Here is a 19,265-nt window from a genome sequence, read left to right as displayed (position 1 = left end):
AACTATCAAGTAGTTTTCCAAGAATACTACTACAAAATTTGAGAATTTAAAAATGATAAATTTATAACTTACACAAAAAACTTCACAGTCTTTAGAATAAAGATGGCTTTCACGCCAAAAAGTTTAGAATACAGGCTCCTTAATACTTAGAGACTCCTACTAATTATCAAATCTGTTCATGGTTTAAATTCACACTCCTTGCAATCTTGCCCAACACTGCTTCTTCTGGAAAATAAGGATGGGTTTACTATTACACCGAATAACAATATATCAAAGAAAATGGTATTTTGTACTTAATACAGTCTATTATACTTTTTAAAGTATTAGTTACAATGCTGGTGAAGACTAATTTTTAGGGAAATAATTTCAGATTTTGATATCTTAAGATGGCAAAACTATACGTAGATCTTTAGGATTGATATGCTGAAATGCATAGTCATCATTCTAACAGAATGACCTACAGGAATTAGCACAGAAAAAGAATAACAGAAATCCTACATCTACTTCAAAAAGATGAAGAAAATCTTAAGAAAAAAAAAACATCAGTCCTTAACAGCAAGATGTAAGATTAGAAAAATATATATTTCTTACCTGCACAAGAATATGACACAAATAAATGTGATCATCTTAGGTATATTGAGATCTCAAGCATATAACTTTCTAGAAAAAGTAAAACTAATTAATGATGTAAAAATATCAGATTAGTGATTGCTATTGGGGAATGGTAGGGACATGGATTAACTGGAAAGAGCATGAGGGAAAATTCTGGGGTGATAACTAATATGCTATGCTGAAGAATTCAGAGGCCAAAGTACTGATGCCTGCATTTAACTGAAATGCATTAAGTGAGTGAGATAAACTGACAGATAGAGGAAAGGATGGATAACACAGAGATAATGTAGTAAATCAGGCTTAGCAAAATATTAACAATAGATTCCAGGTGGTAAGTAAATAGATATTCACTGTAAAATTCCTACAAGTCTGCCATATGTCGAAAATATTTCATAAGAAAATGTTGGGGGAAAAAGGTTGAAAGTAAGGATGGAAAAGGATATGACATTCAATACTTAAGTAGACTTTAAGGCAAGAAGTATTATAAAAAAGATAACAATGGACATTTCATAATGATAAATCAGTCTACTGAATAGGAAGATACAGTAATCCTAAAGATTTAAGAACCTAACAACATGGCTTCAAAATAAATAAGACAAAAGTTAACAGAATTAAAGGGAGAAAAATTCATCATAATCATTTGATACTTTAAACACCTCTCTCAGAAACAGATACAACAAACAAGAATAAATATGAATACAGAACTGAAAAAAAAAAGATTAATCTACTTGGCGTAAATGACATATAGAGAAGAACACGATATTCGGGAACTGCAGAATACACACTATTTTAGAGTACACAGCTCATCTAACAAGGCCTGTCTTGGGGTCATAGGAAAGTATCAACAAAGTTCTAAGGACTGAAATCATATAGTTTGTTTTCTCGCCACCATGGAATTAAATTCTAACTCAATGACAGAAAGGTAACGTCAAATCTCCTAATGCTTAAGTATTAAGCAACACACTTCTAAATGCTTCATGGATTAAAGAAGAAATCACATGCAGAAAATAACAAATATTTTAAGGTATATAATAATGAAATACAACATTTCAAAAACTTGTGGCATGCAGCTAAAGCAGTATACAAAGAAAAATTAATAGTTTTCAGGAAAATACCAATGGTTTGGACTCAATATTGCTAAAAGGCCAATTTTCCTCTAATTGATCTTTAGAGTGCATGCAATTCCCATAAAAATACTAGCAAATTTTTTTTTTAGTGGAAAATGACAAGCTGAACAAAGGACCAAGAATCCAGAAACAGACCCATACATATACAGCCACCTGATATACTACAATTCATTGGAGGCAGGAAGAAAGGAGATGATCTTTTTAATACATGATAGTGGGTCCAGTCAACTGGATATCCATAGGAAGAAAATGATGTACCTTGACCATATAAAAATTAATTTTGAACTGATGAAGACCTAAATGTGAAAGCTAAAATAATCAAGCTTCTAGAAGAAAGTACAGCAGAATGTGTTCATCACTCTGGGAAAGCAAGGGTTTCTTAAACAGAACACAAAACGTATTAACTATAAGGAGAAAAAAAATTATAAAATTTACCTCATTAAAATTAAGAACTTTTTTCTTTTTTTTTTTTTTTTGCAGTACGCAGGCCTCTCACTGTTGTGGCCTCTCCCGTTGCGCAGCACAGGCTCTGGACGCACAGGCTCAGCGGCCAAGGCTCACGGGCCCAGCCGCTCCGCGGCATGTGGGATCTTCCCAAACCGGGGAACGAACCCGTATCCCCTGCATCGGCAGGAGGACTCTCAACAACTGTGCCACCAGGGAAGCCCAAAATTAAGAACTTTTGATGACAAAATTAGTCTTCACCAGCATTGTAACTAAGAGAATAAAAATGCAAGTCCCAAGCTATATAAGCATTTGTATCCAAATTATATAAATCAATAAGAAAAAAACAAATTTAATATTAGGCAAAAGCCTAACAGACATTTCACAAAGAATATCAAAATGGTCAATAAATATATGAAGAGGTGCTCAATATCATTAGTGATTAAGGAAATGCAAATTAAAGCCTAATGAAATACAACTATATCTCCATCAAAATGACGGAAATTAAAATAAATAATGATACCAAGTGTTAACTCTCACAACTAGAGACGCTCTTACATTGCTGGTGTAAACTGGTATAACAACTTCAGGAAAATGTTTGGCATTACCTACTAAAGCTAATAAAGCTGTGACAGTTATTCTTCTCCTGTGTGTATACCTGTATATGTACCAAAAGTAGTGAATGCTTATGCCCACCAAAAGACATGTAAAGAACACCCATAGTACTTCATTCATAATAAATCAAAAATAGAAACAACCTACATTTCTAACACCTGTTATTTTCACACAATAGAACATAACACCACAATGAAAAAGATAAACCACTGATAACTGTAACAGTACACATCAACATACTGGCATAACTAACACTGGATGAATGAAATCAGACACAAAAGAGTACATAGCACGATTCCTTTTATATGAAGTTTAGAAACACGTAAAATGACCTATGGTAAGTAAGTAAGAGTAGTGACTACCCTTGGAAAGGAATTCTAACTAGGAAGAGACATGAAGGCGTTCCTCTGGAGTGCTGCTTCTGGGTGCTGCTTACAAGACTATATTCATTGGTCAAAGTTCATCAAATTTTTCACTTAAGATATGCATTCCTTACTGTAAATTATACATCCATTAAATTGGTTTTTTTAAGTAAAAGTTTAGCTATTCATATCTATTCCTCTATCATTTTTCTTGTTGAGACCCGCATTTTCTCTTGCCTGCATTATTACAATAGGATCTCAACTATTTCTTCAGCCTTGGATGTGTATTACTCAATTCACTTTATGCAGTGCTGCCCAGAAATCTTCTTCAAGAACATACTTTCTATATTACCAGAAAACTAAAACATCTCAGGGGACCCCATTGCCTATAAAATAAAGTCTAAATTCCTTAGCATTTTATTCCTCTGAAGTCCCCTTGAATGAAATCTCAAATAACATTTCTATGTACAATTTTTCTAGGAAGCAATTTGAAAATATATACTTATTTAAAATGTTTATATTCTTTGATCTAGTATTTCCACTTCTAGGAATTCTCCCTAAGGAAATAAACATGGATGTACATAAAAATTTAGCTACAAAAACGTTCCCACTACCAAAAGAAAAGAAAAAAACATAAACACCCTCCCAAATAGCATGAGTTCAATAAATCTCAATATATCCATTTGTAAAAATACAAGAATATCTGACAAAATATAAAATCAAAGTGAAAAATCAGGTTATCAAGTAGTATATATGATATAATATGCATTGAAAAAAAGACAAAGGATCTGTATATGATTATTTTCCCTTCTTGCTTATCTGTACTTTTCCAAAGTTATCTATAGTTTGAAAAAGTTGTAAAAATTTTATAATAATAAGAAAGATAAGTTACCAGAATAGATCAAATAACAACAATATATTTCAGCAAGATGGACTGGAAAAAAATGCACAGGCAAATAACTGTATGATAGACAGCAAAGCAAATTAACAAACTGACAGGGGAAAAAATTAATAAAAATTTATAGTCACTATAATAAAGAATGTTGAACACGTTTCCTACTTTTCTTGAAAAATGAAACTCTAAATGTTATGATTTATTTTCTTTTCAAGTATGAGTTTTTTGTCAAACTTCTAATAACTTAACAAATCATTATTTTGCATCTATTAGGTGCTAGCTACTATGTGGACTACAAAGGATACAAAGTGAAGGCAACACTAACAATGGAGAGATTTAGAAACTTGGTTATGTTTTCCTCTGCTAAGGTTACCTTTGATGGTTACATCACTGGCCAAGACTCTGGGTTTACTTGGAGAGATTTGTTATTTTTATGTTCATTTACACGCAAACCAAGACAACTATAGGCATCCTGGGGGTATTCACGGAGGATTGGTTCCAGGAATTCCTGCGTATACCAAACCCCACAAATGCTCGAGTCCCTTATATAAAATGACGTAGTACAATGAATACAGTTGATGCTTGAAAAACACCAGTTTGAACTACACAGGTTCATGTGGATTTTTTTTTTCAATTAGTATACAGTTGGCCCTCCATATTCGGGATTTCCGGATCTATGGATTCAAAACCTACAGATACAGAGGGCTGACTATATTTAAAACTATTGCCTCTTTATAAATCTCCACCACCATCCACTGACCTATCACACTGAGAAACTAAATAAACCTAACATTTTCATTAAGAAAAGGATGGCCACCCCACTTCCTAAATTTATCAACTTGCCAACATATGTATCCATCCAAGTTCTTGGTATTCCTCTGTTAACAACGAACATAGTTTCACTGTCCCTAGCAAAAGACAACTCTTCCACTTATGTTCTAGATCCTATCCCCTCTCAATTTACTTAGCTACTCCAGGACTTTGCTACTGCAATACTCTCTTCTCTCCCTTAAAATCACCTTTCCTTCTTTTCTGGTTCACTTCCATCAACACAACAACATCATGCCTTAGAATCTCCCATTAAAAAAGAAAGAAAAACTCACCAACGACTCACCCTAACCCTAACCATAAGCCCCCTCTCCATCTATTGCCAATTACTCTATCTCCATTACAGGGGGATAAAAGTTGTATACATTCACTGGTTCAGTTCCTCACCTTCCATTCTGTCCTCTAACTACTCCAATGTGGCCTCTGTCCTGGACAAAACTCTTGTCAAGGCTCTCAACATCTCCCATGTGATCAAATCTAAAAGTAACGACTCCATCTTCACCTTGCTTGACCTCTCAACACCATTCAAGGGAACTAATCATTCTCATCTTTTGCAAACACTTCCTTTTCTTGCCTTTTCTGACACCATACTCTCCTTCAGTTTCCTTCTACCTCATTTGCTATCATTTCTAGTCTCCCCTGTGCGCTCCTTCTACTTTGGCCAACTGCTAAATTATTGACAGACCACAGGGCTTGATCCTAAGCCCTTTCTTTCTCAATTATCTTTCCCTGGTTTGATCTAGACCCACAGCTTTAACTATCTATAGGCTGATGACTGCAATAGCCAAGTGCCTGCTCAATACTTCCATATGGATTTTTAAGAATCATCTCAAATATACCACATCCAGAGAAAATGTAAATTCCCTTCCGAAATACGTTGATCTTCCCCCCAAAACTTGCCCATCACAAAAATGGAAGTGAATATCTATACACTGTTCAAGCCCAAAATAGACCCAGCCTAATTCTTCCAGCTCCCTTATGCCCCAAACCAATCTGTCTTCAAGGTCTACTCACTATACTATTGAAATATTTCCCAAATCTGTCTACTTCTCTAAATCTACAATTGCCCCACTGAGCTACCATCAGTTTCATCTTTGACTTGGACTGTTGCAACAGCCTTTCTCCCTCAATATCTTCTGCATTTATACACAATTTTTAGCCCTTACCATGGCATACAAGACCTTACAACTTTGTCTGCTGCCTATCTCTTCTACCTCATCACTTGCTGCTATCTTCCTTGCTCACTGCACTTCAACCATATTTAAGCTTGGAGTATTTACATCAGTGCCTTAAACACACTAAGCTTGTTCCCTCTCACAGGGCATTGTTGATGTATTCTTTTCTGATGGAATGCTCTCTTCACAGATTTTGCATGGCTGGATCCTTCTCCTCTTTCAAGTCTCAATTCAACTATTCACCAAAATTCAACAATTAAACAAAAGGACTGCCTTGATCACCCTATTTAAAGTGACAATCCTCCTACCAATTGCAGTCACTCTCCATTACCTTTTTATTTTCATTACATCCCTAACTGAAAATACTTTATTCATTTATTTGTTCACTATCTATAGTTCCATACTAAAATGTAAGTTCCATAAGAGTAAGAGCCTTCTGTATTTGGATCATTGCTGAATTCCCCAACACAGACATATAACAGGTCCTCAATAAAATGTGGATGAATGAACAATATTTCACGAACTTCTTTTAGTTCAATGTATCTTGAAATAGATCTAAAACAGCTAAGCTCAGCAGTTCATTAATTCAACAAGCCTATATTTTGTGCCTACACTGTCCTAAGGACTAATAGACACAGATAAAGAACAGTTCTTACCTTCATGCTAGGTGGGAAGACAGGCATAAAGTCCATTAACTGTACTGCAGTGTGACAAGTACTATAATAGGATGTAAAGTAAAATGTGGGCAAAAAGAAGATATCTACAAATATTGCTTCATGTGAGAGAACTTTATTGAAGAGATGATATTTAAATTAGCTTTAAAGTAGTAGGTAGACAAGCAAGTAACAAGTGGACAGAAGCATGTGTCAGTGAGAGGGGAAAACATGCTTAAAGGTAGAAAGAGTTATAAAGCAACAGACCAACTGTACTTTTTGTACATTGTTCAGCTGTCTTCCTAGAATTTTCTTCATTGTATTATTGGAGTGGATACACGTCTTCCTCTTATTTGGTTTATCTTTCATTTTATTGGGTTTAGTGCATGGTATAGCTTGCGGCTATAGAGAAGGAGAAAACTGACTAGTGAAATGTTTAGCTGAATTTCTTTAATTAACCTGATGATTACCCCTTGGTCCTCCCTGCTTTTTGTATTTGTCAACTCTAGACCTGAAAGATCTCAGGATCTATAGTTTTCGTTATAGCATTTGACAAAAATGAATTAACTATCAAAAACAGATGTGCTAATTATATTTTGGTTAAAAGAGGCACATAAATGTTTTAAAAATATTTTCAATGACAAACACAATTAAGAAAAGTGTACAAATTAAAAGGACTAATATGGAATTTAGATATTTGGAGTGACTTATTTCCAGAAAATAGTGGTGAGTTAAGATTCTCTGCATGGTGTTCAGGTAATAGAAATTTATGATCAATTATTCAGCCTTGATAGACCAAAAGGGAAAATTAACAACTACAAGACAACAAAAAAAAAGGAAACTCAGGGAAGGGGTTGAAGGATGCTGAGATGCTTAGCCTGGGGAAAGAGAAAATAGTGCTAATTAAGGTGAAATTTCTGTGGTATTCTTTCCAAAAACCCCAAATCTCACTCCAATCATAAGAAAATGGTATAGTTCCGGCCTGAGTCCAAAGGCCTGAGAACCAGGAGAGCCAATGATGTAAGATTCAGATGTTAATCTCATACAGAAACACCCTCACAGACACACCCTGAAATAACATTTTACCAAATATCTGGACACCCTGTAGTCCAGTCAAGTTTTCACATAATTATCATACTATTCCTTGGGGTTCTGGCTAAATTAGGCTAGTTCTAGGCTAGTTTCGATTTCCAAGGACATGCATAGATGGTCAGAGCCTGGCAACAGGAGGCTTTGGGCCTCACTGATACTTGTAGTCGGTAGGATAATATTACAGAGATTTTCAGTTATTGGACCTCAGCTGGTACCTGATGCAGTAGGTGAAGGGCCTAGCCTCTGAGCACTGAATAAGTTAGGCATGGGAATGGAGGTTGGGATGTGGACTTTTGCCAAAAGGGCCAGGGGGGTTGGTATATAAAATATATCCAAAACACGAAAGCAAAGGCCTTGTAATAAAGACTTGGAATGTAGCAGGGATAAAGGAAGAAAGTGGTACGTTCTCTATGTACATGGGTGTTTTAGTTAACTTAACAAAATAGATGATTTCTAAAAAAAATCAAATGTTTGAGTTTATAATTGTTTCAAGAACGTAAAATTAGTTTTGGCTCTCTCTTCAACAATATATTGAATGATCCAAGATTGAATACACTTGGTAGGGCACAAAATGCTAAAAATAGCTGCCCACTTTAAAAGTTTAAATTGAACTTTTCCCAACTTTAATCTGAAGATAAATGTCAGATTTCCACATTGAGATAGGATAGAATCATTTGTGGCATAACAATTGTCCAGCCAAGAACAAGGAAAGCCAGATTAAATTTTTTAAAAATATCTGTTTAAGACATCAGAAGGTTGCTGCTGCAACAATAACTTGAGCAGCTAGGATTCTGAAGAGGGGTTAACTGGAGACAGGTGATTTGAAGATCTGAAGTCATTGTTTTCCCCCTGAGTTTTAAAGGTTCGGAGAATGGGCAAGAGGCTGAGAAATCCGGCTTTGACTATACAGAGGGCTCCTGCTGGAGGACAGAGAAATCATCTAAGCTTCTGGCAGTTATGCAGGGCTGAAGTGACAAAATTGGAGATTTGAGGCTTGGTTCCATCTCAAATCATTTGCTAACTCTCAAAACTGTATAGGGCTTAAAGTTAAAAAGCTAAGCCTTAAGCCCTGTGAAAAGAATAATGGAGTTTCCCATAGTCTTACAATGCTAAAGAGACAAACACTAGAATAGAGGATTCTCCAGTAGTAGAGCCCTAGTGAATACTCTGCTCTCAGTGTGGGAAGCAAAAGTACAGGGGTGAACCACAAGCAGACCAAGACTTACCAAAACTTTCACCCAGCCTCCATGGGATATAGTAAAGAATTTCACAGTGATAGAAATGAACTAATAAGGAAACATTTTATGAAGTAGGAGAGAAAAGGGACAATTGGTTAAGTGATAACCTTAAGCAGGCAAGAAAAGATGTAAACTAGTGTGAAACAGAGAAGTTGTCCTTAAACAGAAGCATGTAAAAAAGAAAGTAGAAAAGGAAGAGTATATGGGTACAAATGCAGGTAGGCTGGCGAATGAAATGGTGGGGACAAGCAGAAATTCTTTTTTCTATTGGGAAGCAGACGTTGGATGCTTGAGGAGAAAGGAGAAAGATAAAATAGTCCTCCAGAGGGGGAGAGTGAGTGGAAGGTTGCCAGGCAACACCAAGGGTCTACCTGAAGACTGTGGTCATGAACTCGAGGTAAGTTCAGTCGGCAAACTTGTGTGATAGTCTCCTGCCATATAAAGCTGTGAAGGTGTAGAACAGGCAGAAAGTTAAATTTATAAAACTTAGGTTTTGCTAGGTGAGCAGGATAAATGAAGAGAGGGCCAAAACAACTGAGGTTATATTACATGCAAGTTGGTGATAATTATGGTGAGCCACGGAATCCAAACTAGATAAAGAGGGAAGTGAGGACATGAGGGGATTAAGGGATAGGAAAAGAGGTGGTAAGATCAATAAAATCAGGTGGCAGGAGAGTTGACAATTTGCTAGAGTTAGAGTTCTAGAGTGAGCTGGAAAGATAACAAATGGTGGTCATCAAGCGGGATGCTTGAAATTGAGACTGATAATGACCAAGAACAGGGTATGACCATAGGGTGGATGGCAGAAAGAGTACAGTGTACGTGGATTATTGGAGGAGAGAGATTCAAAGAGATGAGAGGGATATTGAAAGTATCACCTACATAGATATTTAAATCACCAAGAACTGTGACAGGAGTAGGCTGAAGAAAGAGACAGTGAAATAGATCCTAAAATCTTTAAGAAATGAGGGAAGCGACACGGGAGTGTGTACACGACTGCAACAGGAGCGTGTAATGGGTGATACAATCTGATGCATGGGCCTCAAAGCTGGAGGTGTTTAGAGAGAGAAAAGGAACAATGATCTAAAAACACTAATGAGGAACAAGCCTCCAAGCCCAGTGGTCCGACTGCTGGGCGAGGGAATATATTCACATTTGAGAGGACTGCAGAGGAAGCGGCATCCTCAGGGCGGTAATCAGGTTTCAGTTAGAGCAGGAAGGTGTAAGTAATGTTCAGAAAGGAATACCCTAATAATTTGATTCCTTTATCAATGTTTACTAAAAGGCACTGAATTAGGCACTGGGAATAAAACAGTAATAAAGACAATGTCAGCCCTCACAAAACTGTGACTCAAGTAAGAAGTCTCATAAAAAGTGATTACTTTAAAGAATATAACTAAAATTTTATAACAAGCTAAGTTTTATTAGAATGCATATACTTGAAGAATGATATAACAAAATATGTGATTATTTTAACATAGCTAATCATTGTGGTATTAATCATAAGCTAAAAACTAATTCAAATTAAGAATATGTGGGGAAAAGTCATTTTTTCATGTAAAGAAAGAGGGGAAAATGGTAAGTGTATGCTTTTTACAGATATTGTACATGCAGTTACCTGAGACAAAGCAGCATCCCGTTCTTCAATCACTGCATTCATTTCTTCTGCAGTTATTCTCTTTTTACATTCCTTGGTCTTGTAGATTCTATCCACAATTATAGTTCCATTCTTCTGAATAGCTATCCCTGTGTCTGCATTGTTTATTCTGTTCAGTAATTCCTGTAATGTCTACCAACACCATTATATGTTAGTCAGACATGAAGTTTTAATATATTTTATTTAATATAGGGTTTTAATTAATAGGCACATGTGAATTGTAAATTGACTGAGTGAAGTTATTGAATTTTCATATTGCAGCAAAGATGTACATTATTAGTGTGTCAATTCTTCTTTTTCCCACATCTTAGTTCTTGAAACCCACTCAATTGAACTTAAGCCTCTAAGATATAAGACTGACATCAAGAAATCTCCTCAGAGAATGGCTTACCATGTCATTTTCTTCAGGGTTAATATTTTCTAGCCTAGAAAAAAGGGACACAGAAAGCCTGATCAGTAGCATTTCCTTAGTGCAGCAAAATGAGTTCGCTTTTTAAATCTTTAGAACCTCAAGTAATTTCATTCGACTAGTCTTTAGAGTCAACCATGACATTGAACATATTAAAGTGCCACCTGCTCGACTCCATCTTTCAATAATGCTCCATATCTTCTGCACTGACTTCAGACTGTTAAGTTATTAATGTTTACTGCTATATATGACTACAAGGATCAACTGTTCATATGTGCTTAGATGAGGAAAGTTCCCCAGTGATAGAGGTACTCATTCTCATCATTATATTTATTTCTAGACTTTCAATTCTTACCAGAAACTGTATTTCCTATCCTTTTTGGACATTATCACAAATAAAACAAAGCAAGTATTTTTATTACAAAGTTTAACTATGTTCCCTCAAAAGCAATGACAAATAACTACCACTAAATTTGACCTGAAAATCTCCTGGTGCTACCTATTTGTTGAAATAAATATGCTATATAGAAAGGCTGACCAAAATTGGTCACAGTTTTAAATGACTAATGTTATTTCCTTTTTTTGCATAACATAGAATTATTCAATTTAAAGGCAAAAGAAGTAAACTGGTTCCCTGCATAAATGGACTTTTTGTCTTTTAAGAGTCATAGTGTTTATGTTTGTTGATGTTGGTAAATTGAAGAAATGCAGTTAAAGTAAAGAAAGAAGTTCTAAATGACATATTTAGAAAATGTATATAATGTAATTTAGGCAGTCATTAAATTGGGTAGATTAAATGAAAACCTATAATGGGTACCAGTGAAATGATGGAGATTTTAGAAATGATTTCAATTACTTAAAAATTGTACTTAAAAGCTTAGATATCCAAATTCGTGTTTCAAGTTTTCCCCCTCCATTTCTGTGCTCCTGTGATTTAACATTTACCACAAAAAAAAGGATACTAGGAAAAGATTACAGAAGACAATTAATAAATTTGTTACAAAATTGTTCCAAACTCCACAGTTCAATCAAACTGCTATAATCATGGAGAGAAAATATAGATTTTAGAACATTGCATTTACACAGGAAAAAATATGAACATATATCAAAAAAACTATTTCTACTCATATTTAAATGGTGTAAGTCAACAGGTAGGTGTAGTAATTTTGAATTATATATATTTAATGTTTATCTCAAACTACTAATGTCCCCTTGGATTCACATACCAATAAGGGCAAATATGTACTCTTATCTTTTTCTCCCAAAATAAATCAAGTTTTCAAATATCCTGCTTCATAAAAGCTTAGTTTACAAAAACTATGAGGATAATCACTTCCTTTTTATTCAATTAAAAAACAGTGGAAAAGTATAAGATAAAATTCTTACACTTATTTATGATCATGTAAAAGTATTTGAAGAACATGAGCGGCATTTAACCATCAGTTATTGGTTGGCTAAATATGATTTTTAGGGAAGCCATATGTGGTAAGGAATATTTACCTTAATGTTCTTTTTAGATGAAATCAAACTAAGAGTCAATTAATGGTAGTTTCCAAAGAAGTTTCAATTTTTATAAACTTCACAATTTATTAAACTTGATCATTTAAAATGTAAAAAGATACACGGAAATTAAGCATTTAGATTCACAGATTACTGGGAACTTAAAAAAAAAACTAGTTCTCAATATTATGCAACTCCCTTTTTTTGTTTCAAAGAGTTACATATGATCAAAAAGAAAATAACAGTGTAGGTAGGTTAAGTAGTTCATATATTCCAAATAATCAACATAACAAAAAGTGCATGAAATTCCTATGTAATATTTATATGTTTTTTTTCAGGCAATGCAAAATGAAGTACTATTTCTTTAAGGAAAAGCAAATGAAGAGTTTAAATGTTTTAAATTAACAGCTTTCAATAGGAAATGGTTAAGATAACTGTATTTAGTCTAATATTAAATTCCCTGCTAACAACCAAAATTTTAAAAAAATTAAAATCATATTTTCTTATCATGTTATATACTAGGTCCTCGGCACATAAATTTAGCATTCTGACTATAAATAACTTATGTGATTGCCCTTAAAAGTACATGATATATAGTGATTTATCATTTTCTGATAAATGAATCTGAATCATGTTTTGGTGAATGAGTGTGTCAGGTATGACATGCAGGGCATGAGTGAGCCACGTCAAACACTTGGCATGTGAATCTCTATTTTGCTTTATTATTAGCCTTTATAATTGATATAAATATAGTGATAAATGGTCACTAAAAGGAAAATAAAACTTAAAACCTTTTATTATACAGCAGGTTCTTATTTGCTGTACACCTGCAACTAACACAGCATTGTAAATCAACTATACTCCAATAAAAATAATAAAAATACCTATTTAAAAAAAATAAGAGGGACTTCCCTGGTGGCAGAGTGGTTAAGAATCCATGCAAGGGATGGGGGTTCGAGCCCTGGTCTGGGAAGATCCCACATACCACGGAGCAACTAAGCCCGTGTGCCACAACTACTGAGCCTGTGCTCTAGAGGCTGTGAGCCACAACTACTGAAGCCCACATGCCTAGAGCCTGTGCTCGGCAACAAGAGAAGCCACCGCAATGAGAAGCCCATGCACCGCAACAAAGAGTAGCCCCCGCTTGCTCGCCACAACTAGAGAAAGCCCGCATGCAGCAACGAGGACCCAACGCAGCCAAAAATAAAATAAATAAAATAATTAAAAAGAAAAACTCTTGCACCTATTAAAGTCTGCCTTTGTAGTGCAAACTCATTCATAGACAATATGTAAATGAACAGGTATGGTTGTGTTCAAATTTGCATTTCTTTAGAAGTTTCAGGAAGTATTTGTCACAGATATCAAAGATCAACTACATAGTAATTTAGTCTCAACTAGATTATATAGAGTAGGGATGAGCAAACATTTTTTGTAAAGGGTCAGATAATATTTTAGGCTTTACCATATGTTCTCTGTTGCAGCTACTAAATTCTGCCTTTGAAGAAGAAAATCTATTCATAGACAATATGTAAATGAACAGGTGTCGTTGTATTCAAATAAAACTTTATTTACAAAACAAGTGGAAGGCTGGATTTGCACCATAGGTCCTTACTTTGCTGATCCCTGATACAGAGTATTGAAAAATGAGATCAGATCTTTGATGTTAATACACTGTAAGTGCCAATTCAGTATATTTGACACATTTTTCTGAGGTGGGTCATTTAATATCTAGTTAAAGATAAAAAATCAACAATAGTGGCTTCCAGAAAATTAAATTCAGTCCTACAATAAGGACATTACTTACTGTATCACTTAAGAAAACAAAAATTAGACAAACAACTTACCTTTAAGAAAAAGGAAGCAATTTGAAACAGTTATATAAGACATAATTTTCTATGTAAAATGACTTTTTAGGTTTAAGGTTTACTAGCAGCACATACAACACATAGTTTTACTAGCTTAATAAAGACAAAGTAATAGTTGGTATTATATGACATACAGCCAACAAACTACACACTATGTATCATTAATATGAAGTTTACAATTAAACAAAAGAATTTCAACCTTTTGTAATCTTTAAATTATGCCTACAGCAGTCTAACTAGACAGTCATGATAATCAGTAAGAATATTGCTGAAGTAAATGTCCATAGGTTCAAGTTTCAATTGATTTCCTATACCATGCAAATTCTGACTGACAACCTTGCACTCTAAGTGAAAAGACTCATGCATGAAATGTCACATTTCTTGATTTATTCCTAAATCAGTCAATATCACATCTTTCCTTTCTGAACCTATAGTCCTTTACCTTGTTCAATGGGACGAAGCAAAACTCTGACACCCAAATGATAAAAAGAACTAGTGATCAGCTTATCAAAAAATTCTAAATTGTTTTTTTTCCTCTAAGTCTCCTTTCTTACACAGTGCCACCTTTAATATAAAAAATACACCAACAATAACAGATTGAAAAATAGATACCATGGTCTCAAAAGTTGGAATGTACCTATGCAAACGTGTCTATATTGGCATGCATATGTAAGTCATTTTAACCTGAATCCTTTTTACTTTTTCCTAGTTTTGGATAAAAGCAAAAGAGACAAAGAAAAAAGCATTAAAAATTCAAGAGGTAAGGGAAAGCAGAGAAGTGGCAGAATAATAAGACAAGACAAACATTATACAGAAAGATGAAAAGTAGATTGGAAGTGGAAAAGATGATGAGAGAAAAAAGAAGGAAGGAATTTCCAGATTATAGGAAGAAGTAAGGAATTAAAACAAAAAGATGTGGGGCCTCCCTGGTGGCGCAGTGGTTGAGAGTCCGCCTGCCGATGCAGGGGATACGGGTTCGTGCCCCGGTCTGGGAGGATCCCATATGCCGCGGAGCGGCTGGGCCCGTGAGCCATGGCCGCTGGGCCTGCGCATCCGGAGCCTGTGCTCCGCAACGGGAGGGGCCACAGCAGTGAGAGGCCCGCATACCGCAAAAAGAAAAAAAAAAAAGATGTGAAATAATTTATACAATTAAAAACAAAAAGATGTGAAATAATTTATACAATTAAAAAAAAAGATGTGAAGTAATTTATACAATTTCATCTTATACTCAATGCCTCTAAATATGCCTTTCAGTCAAGCAAAGCTCAGTTATAAATTGGTTTTATCTTAACAAAGATTTAGTCTAAAATGCACTACTGAAGTTCAGAGCCTATAGACTTCAACTGAGTAGAAAAGAACCTCCACAGTGCCATTTAAAACTGTACTGACATGCTATGTGTTGTTGTTGTTGTTGTTGTTCTTGCTTCTTATGTATGATTTTTCCTGATCCCATCACCTGAACCCCTAGACTGTAATACAGCTGTCTATAAACTTTCCTTAGGAACCAATAATTCTTCATATCACTTGATACTATTTTAAGTATTTATGTAATTATTCATATTTACTTAATGCTGATCTTCTTAACTAAATTGAGACCACAATGCTGTGTTCCTAGCAACTAGCACTGTACATGACACATAATAAATATTCAATAAATATTTATTGAATGGACTAATTAACTAAAAGATAAGTCTTAGGATGGGACTGTTTTCCTTTTCTCCATTCCCCATTCCTCCCTCAATAGGAATGCTACCAAGAACAAAATGAAAAAGGCTCTGCCTCAAGGAACCTTAATTTTCATGTATTGTAATAAAAACTATAACAAAACATATGTACAGATTAAAGTAAATAGACAATGGAAATTTTAAAAGTTTAGGGAAGAAGGATAGGCTCAATTTAGATCCATCACTTAAAGAGATAGAATGAACAAAACTAAGAGACCAATTTAATAGGAGTTCTGAGGAAGAAGTTTTTGTTTGGATATGTGGGCAGGTGGTTGTGCTGATGATAGGTACAGGGAATTAAGGAGGATCGGGTTTTAAAAATAAATTAATAATTCCATTTTGGATATACTGAGGTTGAGATGCCTGTATAGCTCTGATGCAGATGAGTCCTACAATGTGTAAGTGACTGACTATGACTCTTTGGGCAGGTAGTCAACCACTCTAAGTTTTTTCACCTATAAAGCCTGAATATCACTCAATGAGTTGTGACATTGTATAAAAAACTGATTTGTTATCTTTTGGGGGTGAATTTTATTTCTAAAAAGAGTAAAAACTATTTAGAAGCAAATTTTATGAATAAAATTGGTGATCAATCTACATAAAAGATTTATGGTCATAAGTTACATGCTAAGTATAGTACTGTGCAGCAGTTGACAAATTGAAGGTAATAGTACTTGCAAATCCCTAAAGAAAACTTCTAAAGTTATTAATAGCTGCAATACTGAAAAAAAGAAAAAAGATATCTATTTTGAAGAGTATGTTTAAAAACATTTGGTCCCAGCAACTGTTTTTGTAGATAAAAACAAACTGATTCTGAAAGGTATAAGGAAAGGCAAACGTACCAGAATAGTCAAAATAATTCTACAATAAAAGAGCAAAGTTTAGAGGGATGACATTATCTGATTTCAAGATGTAACAAAAAGATTTAGTAATCAAGAATGTGTGGTATTGGCAAAGGGATAGAAACACAGATCAATGGACAGACAAGTAAGTCCTGAAATTAATGCACATGAATAGTCAAATAACTTTTGGCAAAGGTGCAAAGGAAATTAGTGGAGAAATGATACCATTTTCAACAAATGGTACTGGAATAAATAAATGTCCATATGCAAAAAAAAAAAAAAAGATCATTTACATGTACCATGTATCACTTTACACAAAAATCAACTCAAAATAGATTGTAGGCCTAAATGTGAAACACGAAATTTATAACTCATAGAAGAAAACATAGGAGAAAACTTGGTGCGACCTTACATATGACAATGAGTTTTAGATTCAATACCAAAAGTACAAAACATGAAAGAAAAAACAATCAATAAACTGGATTTTATCAAAATTTAAAACATATATCCTGCTAAGCACACTGTTAAGAGAAGAAAAATACAAAACAAGTACTGGAAGAAAATATTTGAAAACCACATACCTGAAAAACGACTTACATCCAGAATGTATAACGAACACTTAAAATTAACAAAAAGGAAACAAACAACCCAACTTAAAAAACTGGTCAAATATCTGAACAGACATTTTACCAAAGAAGATATACAGATGGTAAATAAACATATAAAAAGGAGCTCAATATCATCTGTCATTAGAGAATGGTTAATGTTCAAAATAAGAAAAAAAGCAAAACAAGAATGGCAATTCCAAATTGAGTAAGAAAGTATTAAAAAAATCAAAAGGATGGGAACATGTCAAAGGCATGTAGGAGCCACCTAAAAGAGATTCCAATGGTCAAAGTTGGAATACTACACAATAGCGAAGATCAATAAAACTAAAAGCTGGTACTTTGAGAAGATAAACAAAACTGATAAACGGTTAGCCAGACTCATCAAGAAAAAAAGGGAGAAGACTCAAATCAAGAGAATTAGAAATGAAAAAGGAGAAGTAACAACTGACACTGCAGAAATACAAAGGATCATGAGAAATTACTACAAGCAACTATATGCCAATAAAATGGACAACCTGGAAGAAATGGACATATTCTTAGAACAGCACAACCTTCCGAGACTGAACCAGGAAGAAAGAGAAAATCAAAACAGACCTATCACAAGCACTGACATTGAGACTGTGATTAAAATCTTCCAACAAACAAAAGCCCAGGACCAGATGGCTTCACAGGTGAATTCTATCAAACATTTAGAGAAGAGTTAACACCTAGCCTTCTCAAGCTCTTCCAAAATATATCAGAGAGAAGGACACTCCCAAACACATTCTATTTGGCCACCATCACCCTGACACCAAAACCAGACAAAGATGTCACAAAGAAAGAAAACTACAAGCCAATGTCACTGATGAACATAGATGCAAAAATCCTCAACAAAATACTAGCAAACAGAATCCAACAGCACATTAAAAGGATCATACACCATGATCAAGTGGAATTTATCCCAGGGATGCAAGGATTCTTCAATATGCGCAAATCAATCAATGTGATACACCATATTAACAAACTGAAGGAGAAAAACCATATAATCATCTCAACAGATGCAGAAAAAGCTTTTGACAAAGTTCAACACCAATTTATGATAAAAACCCTGCAAAAAGTAGGCATAGAGGGAACTTTCCTCAACATAATAAAGGCCATATATGACAAACCCACAGCCAACATCATTCTCAATGGTGAAAAACTGAAACCATTTCCACTAAGATCAGGAACAAGCCAAGACTGCCCACTCTCACCACTATTATTCAACATAGTTTTGGAAGTTTTAACAACAGCAATCAGAGAAAAAAAGAAATAAATGGAATCCAAATCAGAAAGAAGAAGTAAAGCTGTCATTGTTTGCAGATGACATGATACTATACATAGAGAATCCTAAAGATGCTACCAGAAAACTACTAGAGCTAATCAATGAATTTGGTAAAGTAGCAGGATACAAAATTAATGCACAGAAATCTCTGGCATTCCTATACACTAATGATGAAAAATCTGAAAGAGAAATTAAGGAAACACTCCCATATACCACTGCAACAAAAAGAATAAAATACCTAGGAATAAACCCACCTAAGGAGACAAAAGACCTGTATGCAGAAAACTATAAGACACTGATGAAAGAAATTAAAGAT

The 19,265-nt window shown here is 34.6% G+C and overlaps 1 protein-coding gene across 7 annotated transcripts in view; it reads right to left on the bottom strand.

Moving 5' to 3' along the window:
* Positions 1-19,265, bottom strand: part of MIPOL1 (mirror-image polydactyly 1) — a 318,902-nt gene that overhangs the window by 194,842 nt on the left and 104,795 nt on the right. For all 7 annotated transcript variants that reach the window (XM_082618611.1, XM_082618610.1, XM_082618612.1 and 4 more), the window contains 2 exons: positions 11,090-11,123; positions 10,660-10,830 (listed from right to left, as the gene is read on the bottom strand). In XM_082618611.1, coding sequence (XP_082474737.1) covers positions 10,660-10,830; positions 11,090-11,123 — 205 coding nt within the window. The remainder of the gene's footprint in view (positions 1-10,659; positions 10,831-11,089; positions 11,124-19,265) is intronic.

The sequence above is a fragment of the Mesoplodon mirus genome, assembly GCF_964341445.2.
Source record: "Mesoplodon mirus genome assembly, chromosome: 4".
Classification (NCBI taxonomy): domain Eukaryota; kingdom Metazoa; phylum Chordata; class Mammalia; order Artiodactyla; family Ziphiidae; genus Mesoplodon; species Mesoplodon mirus.
This window is presented reverse-complemented; position numbering and strand designations above follow the sequence as displayed.